Below are 22,292 nucleotides of genomic sequence, written 5' to 3'. Positions count from 1 at the left end.
TTTTTTTTTTTAATTGAAAAAAAATCCCTGCTGCGCCAGACACAGCCCTGCACCTCACCGCACTCACAGAGCGAACCAACACCAATTTAAGTTTATCAGCGCACGCTGGAGCCCAACACGATGTTATTGGCAGAGGAGGGGAGGGGGGAGCGCGGAGCCAAGGCCGAATTCCCGTCGTATTGACACAGCTGCGGGGCCGTCCCACTCCAGCTGTGCTTTGGGGCCGTCCCGTGGGATTCTCCCCGGGATTTTCCACCTGGAGCATCCCCCGGCGCCGCATCCCTGCGAGGATTAAACCCATTTCCCCCCAGCACTGCCGTGTTTGGGCAGAATCTTCACATTCTGGCCTAATGATGCCGCAAAATATTTTTTTTCTAATTAGCGGCCGTTTGTTCTTAACGGGATTCCAATTGCAATTCTCATTAGGGGAAAAGCCGCTCCGCGCTCAGCCCCTCTCTGTGAGATGTTCCCTACAACAGCCGCCAGTAGGGACGTGGGACAGCTGCAAGTTAACCCCAACCCCAGAGCTTAACCCAAAAACACCACCAAAAAAGCAGGAATTGGACTGAAGAAGTGCAATCAGAGAGCAGAAAGCAGCAGTGCTCAGATAAAACCTATGATATCAAAATGTTTTTTCCGTCAGAGAGCATCAATCTTTTGGGTTTTCTGCACAGCAGAACTTTGGAAAACTATGGGAAAATGCATTTTGTTGTTTGCACTTAGTACTTCTGCAAGAGAAGAAGTAGCAAAACTGCAGCACAGAGATCCAGGAGAGCACTCAGCCCCAAAAACCCAAAGTTGGACATTTTCAATCCGTGCAGCAGTTTCCCACTGCAGCACCACTCTGAGCCTCATATATTTTTACACCACGCTTTTATGCACTGCCTCCAACCTCCCCATCCACCCCAGGGTGGGGAACCCCACCCCAACCTCTGTCCAAAAGTACTTTCAGCCACAGTGTCGTAGGATTACAGGAGAATCCTGGGGGAAGCCAACCCCACAGCGCTGCACTGCGCTCTGCTCACCTACACCTGCTCGGCTGCGGCTGGGGGACAGATGCTGAATTCCCGCAGATCTCCTGGGTTGGGATGGGAGGTGCAGGCAGGCAGCGGGCAGGGACTGCTCAGCCATCAGAAAGTTCCCTGGGAAAACAAAAAAACTGCAAAGTGAGGAGGTTTGGTCAGAGCTGGAGCTTCTAAGCCAGCAATACTGCAATAGGAATGCGGATATTAATGCTGAAACGTGGACTGAAGTGTGACCGAAAATTAAAATATGAACTAAAATGTGAACTAAAATGTGGTTTGGGTGCAACAGCAGAGAAATGCGGGGTCCGTCCCTCGCTGCTGCCTGCACCCATAATTAGATGTGGTCAATTAACTTTTGCCCCTAATAATAAGGGAAACCTCAGCAGGAGGAGTTCAGTAAACAGGGAGTGGGAGGAAAATGGGGGGAATCCCAATGCCTCACTCCACCCACCCCAAAGGGCTGGAATGTGCCCCTCCTATGGGCATTATTTAGGTTTTGTGCCCCAATCAGCCCGAAAACATTCCCAAAATGGGGATTTTTGTGTTTTCTTTAAAAAGGGCCTGAGAAATAAAAACCAAAACTTGGGAAAACACAGCAGGGAAAGTTTCAATGAAGCGAGGAAAATAAATGATAAAAACCCCAAAAGGGGCTGGCAGCCCCAGTCTGCATCCCCAGACATCTGTTACGGGGCCAATATCCAAACAAAGAGCAGAGACACAAACCTTGGGGAAGGGAGCGACGGTGCAGGGGGGCAAAAAGATGTGAAAACGGTGTGTTTCACCCTTTCAGCCCTGGGCTGGTGGTTGGCCGGGGTGCTGGCACTGAGCAGGGCAGCTTTTGGGGTGGTGCTCCCCAGACCTATGTGTTACTCCAAGGGTGCGCTCCAAGTGCAGTGCAATGGGATGGAGGGATTGCAACGGGTTTGGGGGATTGGCAAGCAGCCGGGGTGTGTTGCAAAGAGCTGAGGGGTTGCAGCGGACCAGGGGGAATTCCAATGGGTCGAGGTGCCTGCATGCAGCTGGAGTGCATTTGAACGGGACGGGGCGGGGGGGGTTGCAAGCAGATAGGATGCACTGCAAAGGACTGGGGGGCTGCAGGCTGCTGAGTGCATGGCAAAAGACAGCGGTCTGCAACGGGTCACAGGAACTGCAAGTGACTGGGGTGCATTGCAATGGGGCAGGATTGAAATGGCTTTAGGGGACTGCAGGCTGCTGGGATGCACTGCGGTGGGCAGGGAGGAGATTGCAAGAAACTGGGGGGCTGCACGCAGCTGGGTGTATCGCAGTGGGCCGCTGGGTATCGCAAGCAGCCGGGGTGCATTGCAACGGGCCGAGGGGCTGCAGGCTGCCGGGATGCACCGCAAAGAACTGGGGGACCGCAACGGGTCAGGGCAACTGCATGCAGCTGGAGCGCATTGCAACGGGATGGGGGCAACGCAGCCCCCTGTGGGGGATTGCGACGGGCCGGGGGAAGATCGCAGCGGGCTGCGGGGACCGCGAGCAGCCGGGATGCATCGCACGAGGCTGGGGGGCTGCAACGGGCCGGGCTGGGGCACACAAACCGCCGGCGGGATTACGAGGCCCCCCAGGGTTGCAACCGCCGGGAGGAACCGTGCCGAGCCGGAGCGCACCGCGGCCCCCCGGGGAACGGCCCCATCGCCGCGAGCACCGCACGCGGCCGGAGAGCACCGCGCGGCCGCATAGCGTTGCAACGACCGGGGAAGGGGGAAGGGGAGGGGAGGGGGGGGGTCACATTCCGGTCCCCCGCCGCTATGCACCGCCGCCGGGAGCCGCGCACCGGGAGAGGCGGAGAGGAACGGCGCCGCGAGCGCCGCAGCGGAACGCCAAGTTACTTCCCGCACCGGAGCGCCGACGGGAGGAGGGCGCGGAGGAGCCGCCCGCCGCCGCCCGCCGCACGTGCCCCGGCGCCCGGGGCCGCTTTGTCCGCTCGGCTCCGCCCGCCCCCGCGCGGCGGCCCCGCCGCTGAGTGACAGCGCCTACCTGCCGCCAATCTTCATCACACCGGCACCGGCCTGACAGCGCGCCGCCGCTGCCGCCCGCCCGGCCCCGCCGCGCAGAGCCCCGCCCACCGCCGCGCAGAGCCCCGCCCACCGCCGCGCGCAGCCCCGCCCACCGCCGCGCGCAGCCCCGCCCGCTTCCCGCCCACGGCCCCGGAGCGGCGCGCGCCGCGCCACGCGCCCTGGTAGCCGCGCTCCACGCGCTGCGCCGCCGGCCGGGTGGCGTCGGGCCGATGGTGTCGGGCGCTGCCGGGCGCTGCTCGGTGCGGATCGCAGTCGTGTCCGCACCGGGAGGCTGAGGGCGCCGGGAGTCGCTGGAAGCAGTGCGGAAACCTGGAACAATGGGCGCTGGGGGCAGTGGAGCGATGGGATCGAGTGCAGCCGTTGGCCGCGGTGGGCGCTGTTTGAGGGCCGCCTTCCAGCCGCTCCCGTTTTGTTTCCACGCTCCTGGAAATAAACTTCTGAAATTTGGCTTCTTGCTAAAAAAAATGCAGCCGGCGCCCCCAGCACCTCTTGGCTGAGCAGTGTGGGCGAGGTGCTGCCTGTGCCCTTCGCTAAATAGCACACAAAGACCAAAAGTCATGCAGGCTTTCCTCCTCCGCAAAAAAACGAAAGGGGAGAAATGCACTGAAATTTCTGTTTTTCCATATAGTCCCATATATTTTGACGGCACCCCACAGAGCCCGTTGGGGCAGTGACTTGTGGGGATTTCGTGCTGGTTTGGGTTTGGAGCACAGATCAGGGCTGGGATGCTCATCCCTCATCTGCGTTCCGTGGGCGGCACCCGGCAGGGCAGCCGTGAGGCTGTGCTCAGCTCCACGCCGGGCTGCGTGGGGTGGGAGGGATGCACCAGGAGCACGGAAGCACCCACCCCGCATCTGAGGGCAGCACTGGCTCTCACTCCACTCTTTTCTCCTCGCAAATTGCCATCAGCTTTGTACCCAAATGCACACACATCTGATATCAAGTACACCCACTCTGATATCAAATACACCTTCTCCTCCATAGGGCGATGCTGCAAAGGGAATCCAACCCCCCAGCCCTCGCTCAAAACTCCCCGTCCCACATCAGGAAGTGGAAACCTCCCTAAAATTAAACCCTTTTGGCAAAAATAGGGACTTTGCACCACGCACCCACACCAAGGCTGTGTTTTGTGCACTTGAAGTTGTAAATATGCAATTAGAGCAAACTAATTAGCACTTATTCAAGAGCACACCGAGTTCCTTCTGTGAAGTGGCAAGAGTACTCAGAGCAACTTTGCTAAAATATTAAACATTTGGCAGGAGCAGTGACACAGATAACTTGTAATATTTACATTTTACATAACTGGCTGCAGGAGACACGAAATTACACCAGGCCTGGTGCTTCACTCTCTGTCGTTTGACCACTTTGCCATAAATAATTCAGTTCTCCTTCCAAGATTGCACTGGGGCTGGTGTTGGATTTCCTGACGCACGCCATGATGGGGTGTGATGGGAGATGCTGAAATCCCCTGAAATATGTATAAGGGAGGAGAGGGGTAAATTATTAAGCAGTAGATGTTAAAACAATGAGAGGGTGGATGATGAGGTGAGGTGTGGTGCTGGGCAGAGGACACAGCTCAGCCCCAAAGGGCCGACCCAAAACCCGCCCAGCATGGCTCCAAGGAGCCCGATGGACCACGCTGAGGACGGCTGGCTGCTCCCTGCATGCCATACAGCTCTGAGTGCTGAGTTGGTGCTGGATATTTGGGATGCTCAGTTAGGGCTCACATGCTTTCCCATGCCTTGCTCAAATCCCACTGAGTTCTGAGAGTCATCCACCATTGTCATCCAATGCAACCCCAGCATCACAGGAACACGGGCAGAACTGATTATGGCATGGAGCTGAAACGAAGGGATCCTCCAGCTTTTATCTCTTTTTCAGCTGTGCTTCATTCTGTTATTCTGATTTCCCTCCACTTGCGGTACACCACCAGATAACCACTGCTCAGATAACCACTGCTCAGATATAACCACTCCCCTCAACAATGTTATCTTTATCCTAGCACACGACTTTCCTGGGAACAAGAGGAGAGCAAACCCAAAAGGTTCATGGCAGCAACGCAGCAATGCTGTTTGCTGTGGAAAACAAACAAGGCACGGTGCGTTCAGCACATCCTCATAACAGCCCATAGACCCAACAGCCCCTACCAGATAAGCGCAGGGGGGACATAACGAGGGCTTTATCAATAATCCATAGGCAGCAGGAGGAGGGATAGCATCCATCGGCCGGCCAGGGGTTAATGACACCTTGCCGAGCTGGGAAAGCGCGCTGCGGTCCTTTCGGATGGGAGTGCTGGGTAAATGGCAGGCGAGATGGCTTTTATTAGAAAATCCCCACTGCCAACTTGCTGCTTTTAAATGTTTAATTTCCAGCTGTAATAAAGTCTTGCTGCTCCTTCGGGGTCTCCCAGCCGCCGTTCCCATCCACACTCCGTGCTGCTGCAGCCCGGTGGATTTGGGCTCAAACTGCAGCGTTTTGGGTTCGGTCCATGCTGGGGGCTCACCCAGCCCACGGGGACACAGGAGATGCAGCTCTGGTCACAACTCCTTAAAGATGCAAATTGAGAATCAGCCATCATAGCAAGAGACGTGTGCTAATTCTCATCTGGGTATGCAGATTTCGGTGCCGATTTTTGCTAGGCTTATTTGTTTTATTTAGCAATAAATTTAATACAGGCTCCCTGAAGCAAAGAGACAGATGGACTATAAACTTTGAATTTTGAGTAGCTTTACATCCCGATGTTAGTGTCATTTTTTTTGATCTCTCCTGAAATTATACCCATGAAAGTTTGCAAAGATTCAGTTCTGCTTTTAACAGCCCCCGCTGTGACTGGGGCTTTGCACTGCAATTACAGGAGACCATTTGATGAGCCAACTTCTAATTTTCTGCCCAAGTTCCCCAAAAGCATCCCATCTACCACCCAAACGCCTCACAATACGCCTGCTGGAGTTCAGCCCAGAGACTCACAGATGGACCTGGGAAAACTGAAGTGTTTCCTCCAGATCCCAGCCCAAACCACAAGGCTGACATAAAAGGATGTGCTTGGAGAACATGGGGATACCAACGTGAGGTTTTGGAAGGGCCGTGGAGTCCCAGTGTGGCAGAAAGGACTTGTTTCCCTTCACCGTTTTTCTTTTTCTTTCCTTTCCCCCCATCCATCAGTAATAAAAATCAGGTTGGAGAGGGGCAGGAATGCCCTGGGATGCCCCCAAGAGATGTGACCCCAACCCGAGGCTGCCCATGTGTGATGGGACAAAGCTGTGAGCTGGCAGCTCAGTCGTTCCCAGTGTGCTCTGATACAAACCCACAGGCACTGAAAACCCCACAATTTTATTTCTGAAGACCAAAGAGTGCCTGGCTGTTGGCTGACAAGGCAGGGGAACGCAAGGTGTTGCCATCAAACCCAGTGACACCGCTCAGCCCTTCCAGTGAGCCAAATTGCACTTGAATGACAATGGATGAACATATTACAGCCACATTAAAATCTAATGAGTGGCCCGTGATTAACGCCATTACGAGGAATACCAAAAGATCTAATGATGATGAGCCACTTAAAGTTAAGTGTTGGGAGTTCCATCGAATGGCTCTGCGGTGTCACACGTTGCTGGAAAAGGTCCTGGAGCAAGGATGGAAGCAGTGACCACATTCCTATTCTTATTCAATGGGAAAAGGCAACACGGACACCTCACAACGTGCTTTAGGGAATGTTGTGTCTGCAGAAACCCATCCTGGTTTGGGAGGCTCCCCAAACCCTCGAGATATTCCTGGGTTAAAAAATGTCAGTGGGCTACTATGGAAACAGAACACCAGGGATTGATAACCAAATCAATGATAGTTGATAAGAGAACAGTAACAATGAATAAACAGAACAATAACTGCTAGTAAACAGCTCAGTTACAATCATATGGTGTCTTCCAGATGGAGGCCGGGGTTTGCACAGCCACTGCCCAGTAGTGGCACTGAAACGTTGCCCCGCTCCAGGCTTTCTTTTCTCCCCTTCACCTTTGCATGAGGTCTAACTAGAAAAGAAGATCCCAGAAAGCAGTACGAGATCAGCTTCAGACTGTGTGCTGATCATGGGGGAAATTTCACCCAACGGTGAGAACCACTTCTGTCCCCAAACCCAGCACGTTTGGGTGCTTTTAGGCGCATTTTCTCTTGACAAGATCAAGTTTTTTATTTAAAAAGTGACTTCATATCCCATTTTATTATTTCTGTGCGTTGCAGGATTTGTTCTATTTGAAGTCTTACATCCTCATTTCCTGTCACCGCTATTAAAATTGATTTCCGCCATGAGCAGGAGAAAGATAATACGAAATGGGTTCCTGTGAGAGAGAGCCGTATCCCCACCGGAGCCATTATGTACTCTCCTATATTATTTTAACTTTCTTTCATTAGTGATTCTCTTTGGAAAAGGGCAACTCATCCCCTGGCCGATCTGTGCGTGACGTTGGGGAGATGCCGGGCAGGGATGGAACAGCCCTCACTCACAGCCATGGGTCTTTATGGCTGTAAGCAGAGCCCAGGGCGCCGTGTGCCCATCACCCTGCACCCATCCCAGCTGCACCCAGCCCCGTGCCGCCCACAGCCCACCTTCCCCATCTGAGCAATGAGGAGCATCTCCACATCCAACCCTCATCAGCAGCAATGCAATGGAAAAGCCTTTTCCAGATGTGGCGAAGAAGCACAGGATGCTGTCACTTGCAATGCCCCAAATATCACAAATATGCCAAGTGCATCCCTAAAATACAAAGAGCATCTTCCCAGCCTCGCTCCCTGCTCCCTCTGTGCTTGCAGCAAGCTTAGCCCCTCCAAAAGCAAAGCCATGCCTACGAGACTTTTGCATTTTACAGACACATTTCCCACTGTGTAGGTGAGCCCGAGATGCCACCCCAAAACGATGCCCCACAGGGGCCCTGGCACCTGCTCCCATCCAGCAGCATCCCCAAAGGGCTTACACACCCGTACCAGAGAGCAATTTAACGCCATCCCCAGCTTAAGCTCCATATCTACTGGGCGTGAAATTAGTTCCAGCAAGCCGCAAATTTGCTGCTAATAAAAATATTTAGCAATTCAGCCGTCTTTAAATCAGGGCTAGGATAGACCTGCATCAGCGCCTGCTCCTAATATTTGATAAGCCAGCCCACAGCCAGCTGTAACACTGCGGGCTTTACAGCGGTGCAAGGAGCTCTGGATCAGCTCCTCTGCTCTGCAGAGCTGTGCTGAGGGAACCACTCCACTGCTTTGTCCGACCTCCCGCAGCTCTCTGCTGCCGGACCTCCCCCCATTTTCAGCTTTGGAGTGGGAGAGCCCACTGCACTGGGGATGGAGTGGGACGGGGTATTTCCAGCAGGCACCACCATGAAATCCACGTTCTGGGGCAGAAAGTAGCACCAAACGATGCTGGTCCAACTGGGGGAGGCTTTCTTGTTTTCCTCGTTTCATAGCTGTTCCGTTCTGCCTTGGGTTGGCACCTCCGAGTGCTCAGCTGTGCAGTTACCGCCCCAACGAGACCCCTCCGCCCAGCCCTGCCCTGTGCCTCAGACAATTAATTTCCAAACGAGCTTTGGTCCAACCCGCGCTGCCCCGCGGCCTCTGCAGAAAGGTGAGCTCCGCGTCCCGCTGGGCCAGCGCGTCGTCAGCCTCAGCGCTGGGGGTCGCGGCTCTGAAGGCTCCGTTTGCCCAGCTGCCAAAAATCCACCAGAACCACCTCCCCCCGCCTGCAGATGGGCTATTTGGTCACAAATTAATAATAATACAAGCGTCCGTACAATAATTCAACACTCGTTACGGACAAGTCGTTACCGACGGCAGCGACCGCAGTGCGGACGCCGCGCCGCCTCTGCCCCAGGCTCTGCCGGCCCGCAGCGCCCAGCTGGTCACCGCGCCGCAGCTGTGCGCCCTGCGGTCGCTGCCGCCCGAACCCGTGCTGTGCCAACACCCGCAAAGTTTCACTCGTGACATCCTCCATTCTCGCTGGTTCCCCATCTTTCGCAATTCACAATTTGCTTTTTCTCCTCTTCGATTCTTTTTCCCTTTTATTTTATTTTATTGCGGGGGCTGAAGGAAGGAGCGGCAGAAATGAAAGCGGACCACGCAGCCCTTGCAGGAGCGCTGCACACAGCCTTCCGCTCAGCCGGCGTCGGGACTTCTCCCGACGGACTCCCGGGCGCCGACACGAAGCCACCCACGGGCGCACGCACCGCGGGCGGGGCGGTGAGCATTACGGGACGCCGGGGCGCGGCTCCACCGGCACCGACCCCGAGCTCAGCAACGCCGGCACCTGCACGGCGCGCGGCCGCGCCAACGGCCGGGGCAGGCCTTGAGGCCGCCCCCCTTCCTTCAGCCAATGGGAAGCGCGGAGCGCGCGGCGGGCGGCGCCGATTGGGCGGAAGCGGCGCGGTCGCCAGGCAGAAGACGCGGAGGCATGGCGGGAGCGGCGCTGGGCGCGGGGCCGGGCGCGCTGCTGCTGGCGGGGCTGTGGGCGCTGGCGCTGCTGCTCTGCCTGCTGCTCGCACGCGCCTCCGGGGCCGCGCGGTAAGGGGAGGGGGGCGGGGCGCGCGGCGGGGCGGCGGGGCGGCGGGGCGGCGGCGGTGCCGCTGAGGCCTCGCGCCGCTCCGCGCGCAGGTTGGCCGCGCTGCTCGTGCCGCTGTGCGCCGCGCTGCTGAGCGCCGCGCTGCTGCTGCTCCCGCGGGACGACGGCGGTGCGGGGCCGCCCGCGGGCCCCCAGGTGAGCTCCGCCCCTCCGGGCGGCCCTTCCCGATCTTCCCCCCCGTTCCTCCCCCCTTCGCTCTCTCCAGGCTGCCCGCGCCCTGTTTGAAGGCGCGTTCCGCTCCGTACGGATGTAAATCCGTTGTTGCTCCCGATGCCCATCCGTGCCGCAAACCCGTGCGGTTTCTTTCTTCTGCCACGTGTGAAACCGCTCACGTGAAGGCAGGGCGGCTCCGCTCCCCGACGGCCGGCTTGCGTTCTGGGTCCCGCGGTCGGGCAGGACTCCGTCTATACATAATGCATGACCTGGGCTCTTTGCGATGAAGCCCCGCTAATTGGCTAATTAAAAAGTGAAACGTGCTGAAGGAGCCATCGCGGCATCCACAGGAGCCCCTCACTGCGGCGTCCTGGCTGTGTGTGCCAGTGCCTTCGGCTCAATGGAGCCGGGGGCTCGCAGCCCTGGGGCCGCCCCAGGGAGGCTGGTGCTGGAAGCTGCCTTCCCGCCTTTTGAATCTGTTTTTTGCACCTGAAGCTTTTGTGACCCAGGATGACGCAGTGGAACCCCAGGAGTTTCCTGGTGTAACGTTCTCCCTTGTCTCTCCCAGCCACAAAGGGACGCGGGCTGTAACGCTGTGTTCTGCCCTCAGATCGTGGACACCTTCCTGGTGGGCCGCCTGGTGCTGCTGGCCGTCATGGCCCTGCTGCTGCTGGGCTGCGCGCTGCTGCTGGGGATGCACCTCCTGGAGCCGACACACGCCAAGGCGCTGCGCTGCTGGAGGTGAGGCTGTGCCACGGAGCCGCTTCTGCAGGGATTCCGGCGGCTGTGGGACTGAGCGGCCTCACGGAGCCCCTTCTGTCAGCGGAAATGGGACGAGCGGGAGGTGGAGCGCTGGCTCTTGGTTGGCTCAGTGATCCAAGGGGCCTCTTCCAGCCGATCCTGTTGTCCCTCTGAGCCCACCTGTCTCAGGCTCAGCCTGAGGCCTCGGTTGGTTTGAGTTAATAATTTATCTCCTTTTTTTGTCCTTTTTGTATTGTTCAAGGGAACGGAGGGAGGGTGGTTTCTTCACTTTGTTTTATTTCAGCAGCATGGAGGGAAAGTCCCCGAGAATGGATCCCGTTTTCGTGGCAGTAAACCGGGTGACCGAGTTGGGGCGTTGATTGTTGGATTTTTTAAATTCTTTTTTAACATTAATAAAACTTTTGGAGGAAGCCCTGGCCCAGTCTTTGTCTGTTTTCCAGGAATAGGAGTTTTGCACATTTTGGTGTTACTGAAAGCTGCCCTTTCTGTGCTTTTTGGGAGGTTCCCCCTTTTCAGGTGTGGGGGCCTTGGATGCTCCCTGTGCTCTGCTCCCAGTTATGCAGCGCCAGCGTTGGCTCTCTGGGAGGTTCTGAAGTTGAGCCTGAAACAGAATTTGTATTTGATTCTTCATCTTAATAACAGTGACAGCAGTGAGCAGTTCCCAAAGCCTCACTGCTGGCGTCGTGTCTCACAAATAGGGAAGCTGTGGCAAAGCAGCTGAAGCACTAAAAAAAAGCTCTAAAAGCAGAAGTATGAGGCTTCTCCCTGGAAATACACCCAGAATGTTTGCTTTGTGCTCCCATTAGTCACCTGTTTGTAACTGAAATTAATCATTCGGCACCTCCTGGGGTGCACTTGGGGGACCATTAAGACAGACCCCATCCTTGCCTTGTGCCCCCTCTGGGGGTGCTCCGATGGCCATGGGCTCTCTGCAGTGTTATTCATGCTGGGTGCAGCACTGCAGCTCGGCTCCCCCCACACAGGGCCTTTCCAGACTGTTCCTGTTTATTTTTGGGGAAGGAAGGAGTATGTCAAGGAATCACTGTGTGCCAGAGCTGCTTTCCAAGCTTTTGCTGCTGTCTCCCACCCGAACCAAAAATGATCATCGTAGTGGTCTTTTCCATCCCTTACAATTCTGTGGTCCTCCATTGCTGGTCAGATGCTGGGAATTCAGGTGAATGTCATCACCCAGTATTTTCCTGCTGCCAGCTCTCCTCCTGCAGATGATCCACATCCCATCCGGGAGGATCATGCTAAATCCCAGCAAGAGAATCCCCACACCAGGACTGCTGGCAGCAGGCTGAAAGCTGCTGCTCGTGGGCTGCTGGGCCGACAGCCCTCCCTGCACCAACCTCTGCCCGCTCATTAGGAAGGAGTGGGCTGCTTGGCCGCTGGGATTCTGGTGCCCAGCGCAGGAGAATCTCCTGCTCCTGATTTAAGGTCTGTGAGTGACGGCAATTCCTCACGCCTCGTGCTGCGCTCTGCTGGCGTTTAATTACTCTCGCTGGCACAGAACTGGCCTCTGATTTCCACCTTGACTTTGCTGACTTCAGCTTCCCGCTGTTGAGTCCCGCTTTGCCTTTGGCTGCTAATTAAAAAGCCCTTCAGTGCCCGCCGGCTGCTCCTTGCGCGGGTAATTACGGCCCGTGCCCGAACCACCTCCTCACCTCTGCAGAGCCAGCACTGCTCCAAAGGCAGCACGGCCCTTCCTGGCACGGCTCAGAGAGCAGCACTGCAGGGTCATGGATGGATGAGCACACAGGGACGGCTGCTAGAGGGGAAATCGGTGCTGGCCCTCACAGCTTTGTGTGCCCTAAAATCCCGATTTTCCCAGGTAGAGGATTGTGAGCTTTTTAATGCATGGGTGCCGTGATGGACCCAGGGATGCAGCCCTCCTGCTGGTCTCTGAAGTCCCGGTGAGATGTGTGACTCCTGGCGTTGGGCTCTGGTGCTCCCAGACTGCAGCCAGGGCTGCTCACATTTTCCAAGGCCAGCTGCAGCAGAAGGCGGCTTCAGTTCATCCTGGAAAAACTGTGAGCTGAGGCAACAAAGGGCAGAAAGTGGAAAAAAAAAAAAAAAAAAAAAAAGGAAGAAAGGAAAAATGCCTTTGGTTTTGCAATAAGCCCGTGTGCGTGTGTGTCACGTCTGTGGGATTTTTGCTTTAGGTGTGTATTTCAGCCTTCCCCATCCTCCTATTGCAATTAAGGCTAAGCTCGGTCTCACATGTACCCAGACAACTCAGAGTTGGACTCAGTGATCCTTCAAGTCAGGATATTCTGTGATTCTAACTGTTCTCAGCCCATCTTGGTGATACTGTGCTGGCAAACTGGCAATTTGCTTCTCTCTGTGTGCCCCATCACTTCTCCTCTCTTTCCTCCCCAGTTTGCTGGGTGCACAGCAGTGGCCATCGCTTTCCAAATCCATCCATCGCTGCGCGGGGACACACTGCACGCTGCTCCACTGCCCCACAGGACCTTGTTTTTCTTCTTTTCTCCCCTCTTTTCCTCTCTGGTGATGGAATCAGCACATAATAAAACACGGGGCCCAGATGTGCTCTCTTTGGGCCAGGATCCACGTGCCCCAATCCATGTCACCCCTCATACTAAGCCCCCCAAGCGCACAGCTGGCTGCACAGCTGGCATCACGCTAATTAGGTGGCCCTCCTGCTCCACTCCTCTAATTAGGAGATGGCTAACGAAGGCCATCAGCCTCCTGCACTGAAGCGAGGAGAGCACACATGCTGATCTGCTCATCAGGACCTGTCTCCTGTTCTTGATGCTGAGTGGTACTGGGGGAAAGCGGGGTGAACGGAGTGGCGAGGAGCAGCAGCATCTGCACTGTGGCTCAGGGAGCGGCGCTCACAGGGGAGGGATGGCCCTGCTGCTGCTGCAGCGTGCTGGGCGATGGTCTGACGTCCCGAAGCACCGTGTGCAGGGCAGGGTGAGCCCACAGCGGGGGGCTCGCAGCACCCAGGCAGGCGTGGGCAGCACAGGCTTTGCACCTTTTTATTAATAAAAGAGCCCATGGCACAGAACTGGCCCCAAAACTGTCCGCTGGCTCCTGGCCACCTCCTCCTCCCACCGAGACAAAACGGCGGCGGGACAGGCCCGGGGCTGGCGCGGTGGCACGGTGACATGGCGGCACAGCGGCTGCGTCCCTTCACCCTTCGGCAGCGCGGGACAGCTGGCGAGGGCACGTCAGAACTGCTTGAACCTGCGGGGACAGAGCGAGGGCTGAGCTGTGGGAATAGAGGGAGGGAAAAGCAGCTCCCGGGCTCCGGCCGCAGGGAGAGGAAAGCGTGAGGGGAAGATCCGCCACCGCCGCACCTCAGGCAGAGTGGGAACGGCCCGCAGCCCCGCAGCGTTCCCAAAGGCGCTGCACGCACAGCGCTGCAGACAGCACAGAAGCGGCAGTGGGCCGAGCGGGCGGCCTGCCCCGCAGCACCGGGCCGCACTTACCGCCAGGCGGACCAACGCTGCTCCTCACCTGCGGGCACAAGATGGAGGAGCTCGTGTTGGGCTGCGCACCACGGCTCATCGCGGGGTTTGGCCGGTGCTGATTTGGAGATGATTTAGGTGCACCCTCCCACGGCAATCTGGCCATGGGTTGATTAGCAGCTGATGACCCGCGTCACCTACTCATTAGCACAGGTGGGCAGCCTCTAAATTTGTTCGTTTTGAATTAATCAGTGCTTTGTGTCCCAAGGCATTGGAGATGGGGATGTGCTGTGTGCCTGCCTGCAGCATGCCCTGCTCGCTGGGGTTGTGTCCTTTGGCTTGGCCGTGGAATTATTTGCAATCATAGAATCACAGACTGGTTTGCATTGGAAGGGACCTTTAAAGGCCATCTGGTCCAACTCCCCGCAGCGAGCAGGGACACCTCCAGCGGGAGTGTGGCTGCTGGTGACCCCGCCAAGCATTGGGGCCAATCAGTGTTTGCATTCAGTGCTGGTGCTGAAGCGGGTGCAGCCGGAGGTACTCACACCGAGCTACTTCCCATCCAGCACTGACTCTGTGAGCTGCACACTAGAGCTACAAGACACAAGGATGGTGCTCAGCACCGCGATCCCTCGGCCATGCCCCACAAACATCCCCATGCCGCGCTGGACGTACCCTCTCTTCCTCGCCATGCAGCCGTACCATGCGCGCACCTCTTTGACCACCACACGAGCAAGGAGCTGCAAGAGGAAGGGTGGGAGCTTTGTCACTGCTGGGAGATGCGTTTTGGGGGTTTTCCTGGGGAAAACCGTGTTTGTGGGGCTGAACCTTCAGGCTGTGAAACCTCCGTGGAGGCACCTACCAGACAAGCCAAGACATCAGCTGCTATCAGCATGTAGAATACATTATTCCAGCCGGTGGGGGAGATAAGCCCTGCCAGCAGGGGCCCCAGAGCAGCACCTGTAGGGAACACAAGAGGTGTTAGGACTTGGGAAGAGGGGAGCAAGGCACCCCAGCCCCACAGCATCAGGAGAACATCCAGCACCCCCGGCGTACAGACCTACAGATCCCGTGCCATCGATGATGGCCGTGACGGTGGACAGGGCTCTTGCGTTTCCTTTGAGGGACTCATGGGTTCCCTGTGAAAAGAGAGGAGGAAGAACAGCGTGAGCACCACACATGCTGGCAATTTCCATGTATCAAATGGGAAGACTGAGCATATGCGGGGATGTGGCATTCTTGTGTGATTCATGAGCAAATTTTTCCACTAGGTACCCGCTTAGGGGAGATGCATGGGGACAGAAAGAGGAGTCACACAGCTGGGAACTGAGGAAGCAGTAGGAAGAAAGCACACAGTGTGATCATCCTGCTTTTCTGGACAAGAGTTGGAACAGCTAAAAATGCACACAGCCCCATGACTCTCACCAAATCTGCTGACACTGCCGTTGTGATGAGTGCATAGGGGCCATTCACCAGCGCACCGCAGACGATCAGCATTGCTGCAAGGAAAAAGACAGCCTGGGGTCAGCCCAGAGCCAGGATGTGGTGGAGAGGCTGAAGCTGAATGCTCCCAGGAGCTGCGGGATGTGGGAGCATCATCCCAGTGAGTCCTGCTCTGTGTGCATTGCACTCAACAGCTCATGTTTTCCCCAGCCAAGCCCACTGGTTTGGTAATGAAAAAAACATCCATGGTCTCCTTCCCAAAATAAAGACAGGAGGGTGCCCTAAGCCCCAGCTTGAGGGGAGAAATGAAGCCAGGAGAGTGAGTGGAACTTCTCGTACTACCCATCGGTGATGGAATCACTGCACCCAGTTGCTCCCTACCTATAGACGTGCCAATGCCATTCTGCCCAACGTGGTTGTACAGGAACAGCTGGAAGAGAGACAAAGCACAAACCCATCCTCAGTATCGCACTTTCCTGGGCAATTTCACAGCATCATTACTGTAGGTGCGGGATGGGAGACCCTTGGGGACCCAAATCATCACTGCATTGAGCTCGAAGCCTCTTTCAAGTGGGCTGGGAAGTGGTGAGCATCAGCTGAATGGATGTGGAGGGGACACAGGCTTGGCCTTGTGTCCCAACAGACTGAATGCCAGACAGACAGGTTGTAGCAATTTATGGCACAGCATTGCTCGCCAGGCACAGATTTGCCCCAGCAGTGCTATCGTGGCTGTTGGATGTGGCCATGGAGCACATGGCTCCAGAAGGGCTTCAGAAGGGATGTGGGAAGGAGAAGGCTCACAGCTTCAAGTCAGCATGGATTGGGTTACAGCTAATGAGCTGCGTTTCATGGTGGCAAAGCCAAGTGAGCTACATGCAGGTGCTTGGGCTCTCAGCTTTCAAGGTGCAAAGCAAAGGGATGAAAACTGGACTGGCTCAGTGAGACCCCAAGGCTTTGCTGCAGTATTGCTCAGGCTTTAAGACAGAGTGGGATGGAGAACACAGATCCCTTTGGGGTCTTTTTTTTTTTTTTTTTTACCATGGGAGCAGCCACAACCAGCATCACACAGCATGTGGTGGCCCGGCCGCCAGTGTAGTCAGAGATGAGGCCAGCAAAGATCCCCCCTGTGATAAAGGAATCACATCAGACCCAAGGGCAAAGCAGTTCCACACTGGGTTAGCCCAAAATTAAATGGTTCACTGCACTGAGATGCTCTTTTGTCTCATCTTCTGAGCGAGATGCCCCCAAAGTTAAATATCTTAAAGACTGAACATCCAAGTTCAATATCTTTGCATCAGAGAAGGGCTGTCATTTATCCATGGCTGGCTGCCTCCCTGCGCAGGGTTTCCCTGCCACCCACAGACAACTGTCCACTCCAAAAGATATTTTCTCTAAGGGAAAGGTGAGCCTGGGTGAGAGAGACCCAGGATTGTCCCCAAGGATTGATCCAACCCCGCACTCAGGCGCACCACAAACCTAAAATACCGCCAACGTCAAAGAGGGTGGACAGGTCTCCAGCTTCCTTGGCACCAAAATGAGCTGCAGAAAGAGGAGAGGGGTGAGGACCCAGCTGAGGAGGGGCTGAATCTACCCTGCACTGCTCTGCCATCTCCAAAACCTCACCAACATTCACGATGTAGAGTGGCAGCCAGTAGAGGAAGGTGTAGCTCACCAGCTTGGCAAAGAGTAGGCAAAGGGAGAACTCCACTACACCCTGTGAGGAGAGAAGACAGCATCAGGAACACATTTTTCCACTAATTTTATTGCCAGGGGGATATGGAGGAAGGGACTCACGGGGATCCGGAGCGCCCCGAGGAAGCTGATGGCTTCAAGCTCCTCAGCCAGCTCTTTGGGATCAGTGCTGCTGTGGTCCTCGGAGGTCACCCCTTCGGGGTCCTTCTCGCCTGATGCATCCTAAAAGCAAGTAGATGTGGGGCTGATCCCTAAGGTTTGCTGAAATGATACAGTTTGCTGCTGGGATGTGACGACTTGGGTTGAGAACTGGCCCATAGGATGCCTGCACCAATGCAGTAAGCATCCCAACAGTCAGGCATCATTCAGATTTCTGACAGCACCAAGGCATTTACAAGCTAGTTGATCCCTGGCACTGTGTGGCTGCAGGCTCCCCACCCACCCACCCCAGGCACAGCGATGGAACTCACGTGTTGCTGGGGTGGGCTGCAGCCGACGTCCTCGGGATCTGTGGGAGGAAAAGGCACCCCTGGGAGCACTGCCTTGCAGGTGCCATGTCCCTGGCAGTGAAACAGCCCCACAGAAACCCACAAGACCTCCCAAAATGTTTCTGAGCAAAGTTACAAGGAGCCAATGGCATCAGGGAGGCCAGGGTGCGATCCCAAAGGATCCTGAGCATTCCTGTGGTGTTTGGTCTGCTCCCAGCACAGAGGACACATCCCTGCTTGCCTCCAAAGGGAAACTACTTTTTGGGGTCACCAAAACCACTTGGAAATGAGCAAAGAGGAAATCTATGCTGGGTATTCACATCACACCACTCACGCTCCACAAGGAAGAAGAAGCAGACAATGCCTATGACAGCGATGATTACTCCGGGCACGATGAAGGACAAGCCCCACTCAGAGGACACCCAGGCACCCGCAATGAGAGAGCCCAGGATATTGCCTACGGAGGTGTGTGAGTTCCAGATGCCCATGATCAGGCCCCTCCTGTGAGGACAAGACAGTGGGATGAGCACTGGCTGTGAGCAGGAGACACGGGGACAGGGACACGCACTCACTTTCCCTTCCCAAACCAGTTCCCGACGCATGCCACAACTGAGGGCCAGCCAGTCGTCTGTGCCAGCCCATTGCACACCTGGCAGGGAGAGAGCAAACACCCAAATGTGGGTATTTTTCCCAGCAGGAGGAAGCAGAGCAACAATCCCAGAGGGTGATCTGGGAGCGCCTGCCAAACTGGGCGGGCGGTATCGGCACCCACGCTGAGCAGGGAGGAAATGCCAAAATTGAGATGAGGTCAGGCCACACCTGCACAATGATGTAGTACCATAGGACATGGATGTTCCAGAAGTAGCCAAAGCCAAAGAGTGCTGTGAAGATCCCGCTCAGCAACATGCCCACCGACAGGTAGTACCGCAGCGGCAGCCGCTCCCCGAAAATGCCACTGTGGAGAGAGCATGGGAAACTGAGGAGTGGTGCCAAATGGGGAGCATGGGGCTGAGCTAGGGAACCTGAGCACAACCCCCTGTACCTGATGAACATCCCGATGGCATATGCCACAAGGAAGGCATTGTCCAGAGCACCAAAAAGCTCCTTGTAGTTGTCCTGATCTGGAGAAGAGAAAGCATTAGGGCTGCGGCTGCATCCCTATCCCCATCCCCATCCCCACCCCACAGACTCTCCCAGGTCGGGCTGTAGGGCTGGGAGCTGGGAGCCATCCCACCCTGTTCTGATTTCAACATCCGCTGTCCTTTGGTCGGGGGCACAGGGCACAATCCTGCACCACTTGATCACCTCCAGCCTAATGAGTGCTGGTCCCCTGCCTGCCCACCTTAACCCATTAATGACTGAAACTGCCTTCAGGCACAGAGCTGAGATTTGGGTGCATTTGGGGTTCTGGGTACCAGCCTTACCGAAGGGCGCCCAGCTGCACCACGTGGTGCTGTTGGAGTCGTTGTGTGGGTTGGTGCCCAGCGCCGAACAGTTGAGGTGCAGCTGGCTCTGGGAGGGTCAGTCCAGAGCAAATGGGATGAGGTCAGTCCAGGGAGGTCCTCAGGGATCCTCTCAGGATATGGGATATGGGTATGGGGTGCTGTGTCACTCACCTTGACAATGCTGATGGGTTTTCGGGAGAGGTGGTAGCTGGTGTAGGAGAGGAAGGTCAGCACTAGTGTCAGTCCACGGTAGCTGTAGGAGAGGGGAGTCAGGGATAGGGGATTGAGCAAAACCCAGTTACCATCTCAAAAAATTCCATTCTTCAATATCAGATGAGGAGGATGAGAGTCACCAGGACATAGGATGGATCCTTGCAGTGAGTGGTTGCAATATTTGGGTATATGCATGCTACTCTTAGCCTGTGATGGAGAACTGAGCACCTTCCTTTGAAAAGCATGGAAAAGGGGAAAAGTGGGGCCATTTTCTCTCAGTTCTCCCCCAGAATAACCCTGGTTCCTATGAGGATGGTGGAGGACTTCCTACTAGATGGGTCAGCTCCAGATAGGCATTTCCCCAGGCAGTGCAGTGCCCTGAGGTTGAGATTGTAATTGGGATTAAAGATAAGAGTGGGATTATTGCTAACGGAGTGATTGCCTGGGTTGGGGCTGGTGCTTCTCTGGCCTTGCAGCCCCATGTCAGGCGGGGCCACGGGTGGAAGTGTGGCTGAGTCACAGTGCTGCCGGCGCTCAGCAAAACCGAGCTGGGAAATGGAAAGGGAGGGGGGCTGCACACTTTGCTCCCTCCTGTTTGCTCCAGTTAAATGTGGAAATTGGGAAAAATGGGGAGAGGTGTCTCCAGAGGATGTTGTTCTGAGCAGAGCTGAAGGAGAGCGCCTGGAAGATCCCAACCCAAAGAGTGGGACTCTGCATTCGGATAAAAAAAAAAAAAAAGAAAACCAAACACAACAAAAACAATGGAAAGCCATTTTATAAGAGCTTAAGTCAGCACAGTTTCACTTCTTCCCATAGCATGGGTAGGTGTCAGAACACCCAAGGGCCCCACAGGGCCAGGGCACAGTTCTGTTTTGGGGGCTGGGGATGGCTGGGGCCCAACATGGTGTAAAAATCACCGTTTCCCATTCCAAATATATAATTTTATAATAAAATCATTGCTGAGCACTGCAGGGCATTGTGAATTAGAAAGGGGAACAGAAACATCCCGTGTGTGTCCCGAGCCCAAGGGACAAACGGGGGGGTGGAAAAGATGACAGCAGTGCAGGGCAAGCAGAGGGGAAGCAGGCGGCTGCCAGGGTGTTTGGCCATGGCTGCAGAGCTATCTCTGCTCAATTAACCCAGCGCAGACTCAGCACCTCACCCCGCAGGACAGGACAGACAGGATGCCTGCAGAAATGTCCAACCCAGGGTCTGTGTGTCCCGAGAGGGAACCCTGTGTCCACAACCGCTCCCAGGGGCGCACTCAGGATCTCCTGACATCCTCTGCCTGGAGCAGTCCTGTGGGGCTGAGCCTCGGAGCACCCAGAAGCATTTTTCCCAGTGCCCAGGAGCCGCACGGCCCCTCCGCCCACCACTGCCCGAGGGTCGGAGGAGGCACAAATACGGACAACACGGACAGGAGTGAGGTGCGAAGGTGGCAGCTCCATCCTGCCACGTGCCGCATCCCCATCCCAGCGCATCCCCATCCCAGCGCATCCCCGCCCCAGCGCATCCCCGTCCCAGCGGAGCGCAGCGTTCCTCAGCCCCCTCGCTGCCCATCCCGCGTCCCCGCCAGGTCCTCCCTCACCGGCTGTCCCGGGGCACGGCGCGCAGTAGGCGGACGCCGGGTGCGAGCGCTGCCCTCATGGCGAGCGGCGGGCCGCACCCCGGCCCCGATCCCGGCCCTTTACTGCCCCGGGGCCGCCGCTCCCCGCCCGGCACCGCCCCGGGACCGCCCCGCGCCCCGCACTGCCCGCCCCGAGACGGACACAGCGGGCGGGATGGGGAGAAAAAGGAAGAAAAAAAAAAACAGGTGATGGAAGAAATGGGAAATGAAAAAAGAAGGAAAAGAAAATATGGGGAAGAAAGAGAAGAAAGGAAGGATGGAAAAAAAAGAAATAAAAGGAAGAAAAAAAAACGGAAACACGGGGAAAAAAAAGGGGAAAGAGAACTAAAAGAGTGCACACACATACAAATGTAAATAAGAAAAATGGGAAAGAAAAGAAAATAAAGGGAAAACAAAGAAAAAAAGGAAAAAAAAGGAAATAATGAAATAAATAAAAAGAGCAAAAGGGAATTATAGAAAAAGGAAAAAAGTGGAAAACAACAGAAAAAAAAGAAAAATTGGAAAAAAACACAACAGAAAAATAGAAGAACAGAAAAAAAAGAAAGATGAGAACACAGAAAAGATAAGGAAGTAGAAAGAAAAAAAAATGGAAAAAAAAGACAATCTGAAAAAATCTAAAAGAGGAAAAAAAAGTGGAAAGAAAACAAACAAACAAAAAAAGGAGGATGAAGAAAAAGGGATTAAGAGAAACAGAAAAAGGGATGAAGAGAAACTGAGGAGGAACAAATCACAGCACACACCTGCCCAGGAGCCCCTTCTGCAGGAGCCCCCGGATCTGCTCTGTCCCCCCCACGGAGCTGGCATCCCCACAGCTGCAGCTCTCAGGTCCCCTGCTGCTCCATCACTCCAGCAGCACACGGGAAGGGCGCTGGGATCGGGGCTGCCCTGGGCCAACCCTGCTGCCCAGCCTCAGGCAAACCGAAGTTGATTTGCATGGATTTTGACACTGTCACTATAGATAGGGGTGTGAGCAGGGCTCAGCATCAGCCAAGGGACAGATGGGGACGATGGTTTAACTGTGGCTCTATTTGACCTCCATCCCTTTAAACTCAGCGTTGATGTAGCCTACAGCCCAAGGGATGGATGGAAATTGGGGTCCCTTTCCTCCCTCGATCCCCGGGACACAAGCAAGGTGATGCAGACATCCCCAACCCTGATCCTTGTGGGTTGGACAAGGTGATCAACCCTTGAGGGCTGTCAGCAGCGTCTTCCCATGACGCACATCCCAGTTAATGAGTAGTGCTGGCACCACCGTGCTGAGCCACCTTCGGCCATGGTTCGGGGTCAGCAGCAGCAGCAGCAGGGCTGCATGCTTGGGCGCCTGCCCTTCCTGCCTGGGTTAATGGTGGAGAGGAGGCAGGAGGAGGCTT

The 22,292-nt window shown here is 55.6% G+C and overlaps 3 protein-coding genes across 13 annotated transcripts in view; 1 reads left to right on the top strand and 2 right to left on the bottom strand.

Moving 5' to 3' along the window:
• PKNOX2 (PBX/knotted 1 homeobox 2) overlaps positions 1–3,132 on the bottom strand; it is a 66,456-nt gene extending 63,324 nt beyond the window's left edge. For 2 of the 3 annotated variants that reach the window (XM_031599673.2, XM_031599674.2), the window contains exons 1-2: positions 3,027–3,132; positions 1,026–1,142 (exon numbers count right to left, since the gene is read on the bottom strand). The gene's annotated coding sequence lies outside the window, so the exon portion shown is untranslated. The remainder of the gene's footprint in view (positions 1–1,025; positions 1,143–3,026) is intronic. The other variant, XM_031599675.2, reaches the window with a different exon arrangement.
• Positions 3,133–8,836: 5,704 nt separating this feature from the next.
• On the top strand, positions 8,837–10,987 carry TMEM218 (transmembrane protein 218). 4 transcript variants are annotated; one of them, XR_016459590.1, is made up of 3 exons: positions 8,837–9,604; positions 10,426–10,763; positions 10,864–10,987. XR_016459590.1 is itself a non-coding variant. In XM_031599642.2 (3 exons), exons 1-3 carry the CDS (start codon positions 9,495–9,497, stop codon positions 10,558–10,560), a joined length of 348 nt encoding a protein of 115 aa, XP_031455502.1. In that variant the 5' UTR covers positions 9,483–9,494; the 3' UTR covers positions 10,561–10,987. The 4 variants fall into 4 exon arrangements, 2 of the variants coding, with proteins under 2 accessions (XP_089979663.1, XP_031455502.1); XR_016459591.1 differs by having other exon boundaries at positions 10,861–10,987; XM_031599642.2 differs by adding an exon at positions 9,695–9,797 and having other exon boundaries at positions 9,483–9,604; positions 10,426–10,987.
• A 1,729-nt stretch (positions 10,988–12,716) lies between these two features.
• On the bottom strand, positions 12,717–21,219 carry SLC37A2 (solute carrier family 37 member 2). 6 transcript variants are annotated; one of them, XM_090123701.1, is made up of 20 exons: positions 20,884–21,219; positions 19,254–19,335; positions 19,062–19,149; positions 18,680–18,758; positions 18,457–18,592; positions 18,210–18,286; positions 17,972–18,138; positions 17,620–17,657; positions 17,252–17,371; positions 17,081–17,171; positions 16,934–16,996; positions 16,496–16,581; positions 15,839–15,887; positions 15,440–15,513; positions 15,075–15,153; positions 14,877–14,974; positions 14,690–14,754; positions 14,560–14,608; positions 14,036–14,063; positions 12,717–13,790 (listed from the first exon to the last, which is right to left on the bottom strand). In XM_090123701.1, exons 1-18 carry the CDS (start codon positions 20,940–20,942, stop codon positions 14,566–14,568), a joined length of 1,494 nt encoding a protein of 497 aa, XP_089979827.1. In that variant the 5' UTR covers positions 20,943–21,219; the 3' UTR covers positions 12,717–13,790; positions 14,036–14,063; positions 14,560–14,565. The 6 variants fall into 6 exon arrangements, with proteins under 6 accessions (XP_089979827.1, XP_031455537.1, XP_031455539.1 ...); XM_031599677.2 differs by lacking the exon at positions 14,036–14,063; XM_031599679.2 differs by lacking the exon at positions 14,560–14,608 and having other exon boundaries at positions 12,718–13,790; positions 20,884–21,218.
• Between the last annotated feature and the right edge of the window lie 1,073 nt (positions 21,220–22,292).

The sequence above is a fragment of the Phasianus colchicus genome, chromosome 23 (assembly GCF_987193195.1).
Source record: "Phasianus colchicus chromosome 23, bPhaCol1.hap1.1, whole genome shotgun sequence".
NCBI lineage: Eukaryota > Metazoa > Chordata > Aves > Galliformes > Phasianidae > Phasianus > Phasianus colchicus.
Note: the sequence above shows the minus strand (reverse complement) of the source record. Positions and strands in the feature narration are given on the sequence as shown.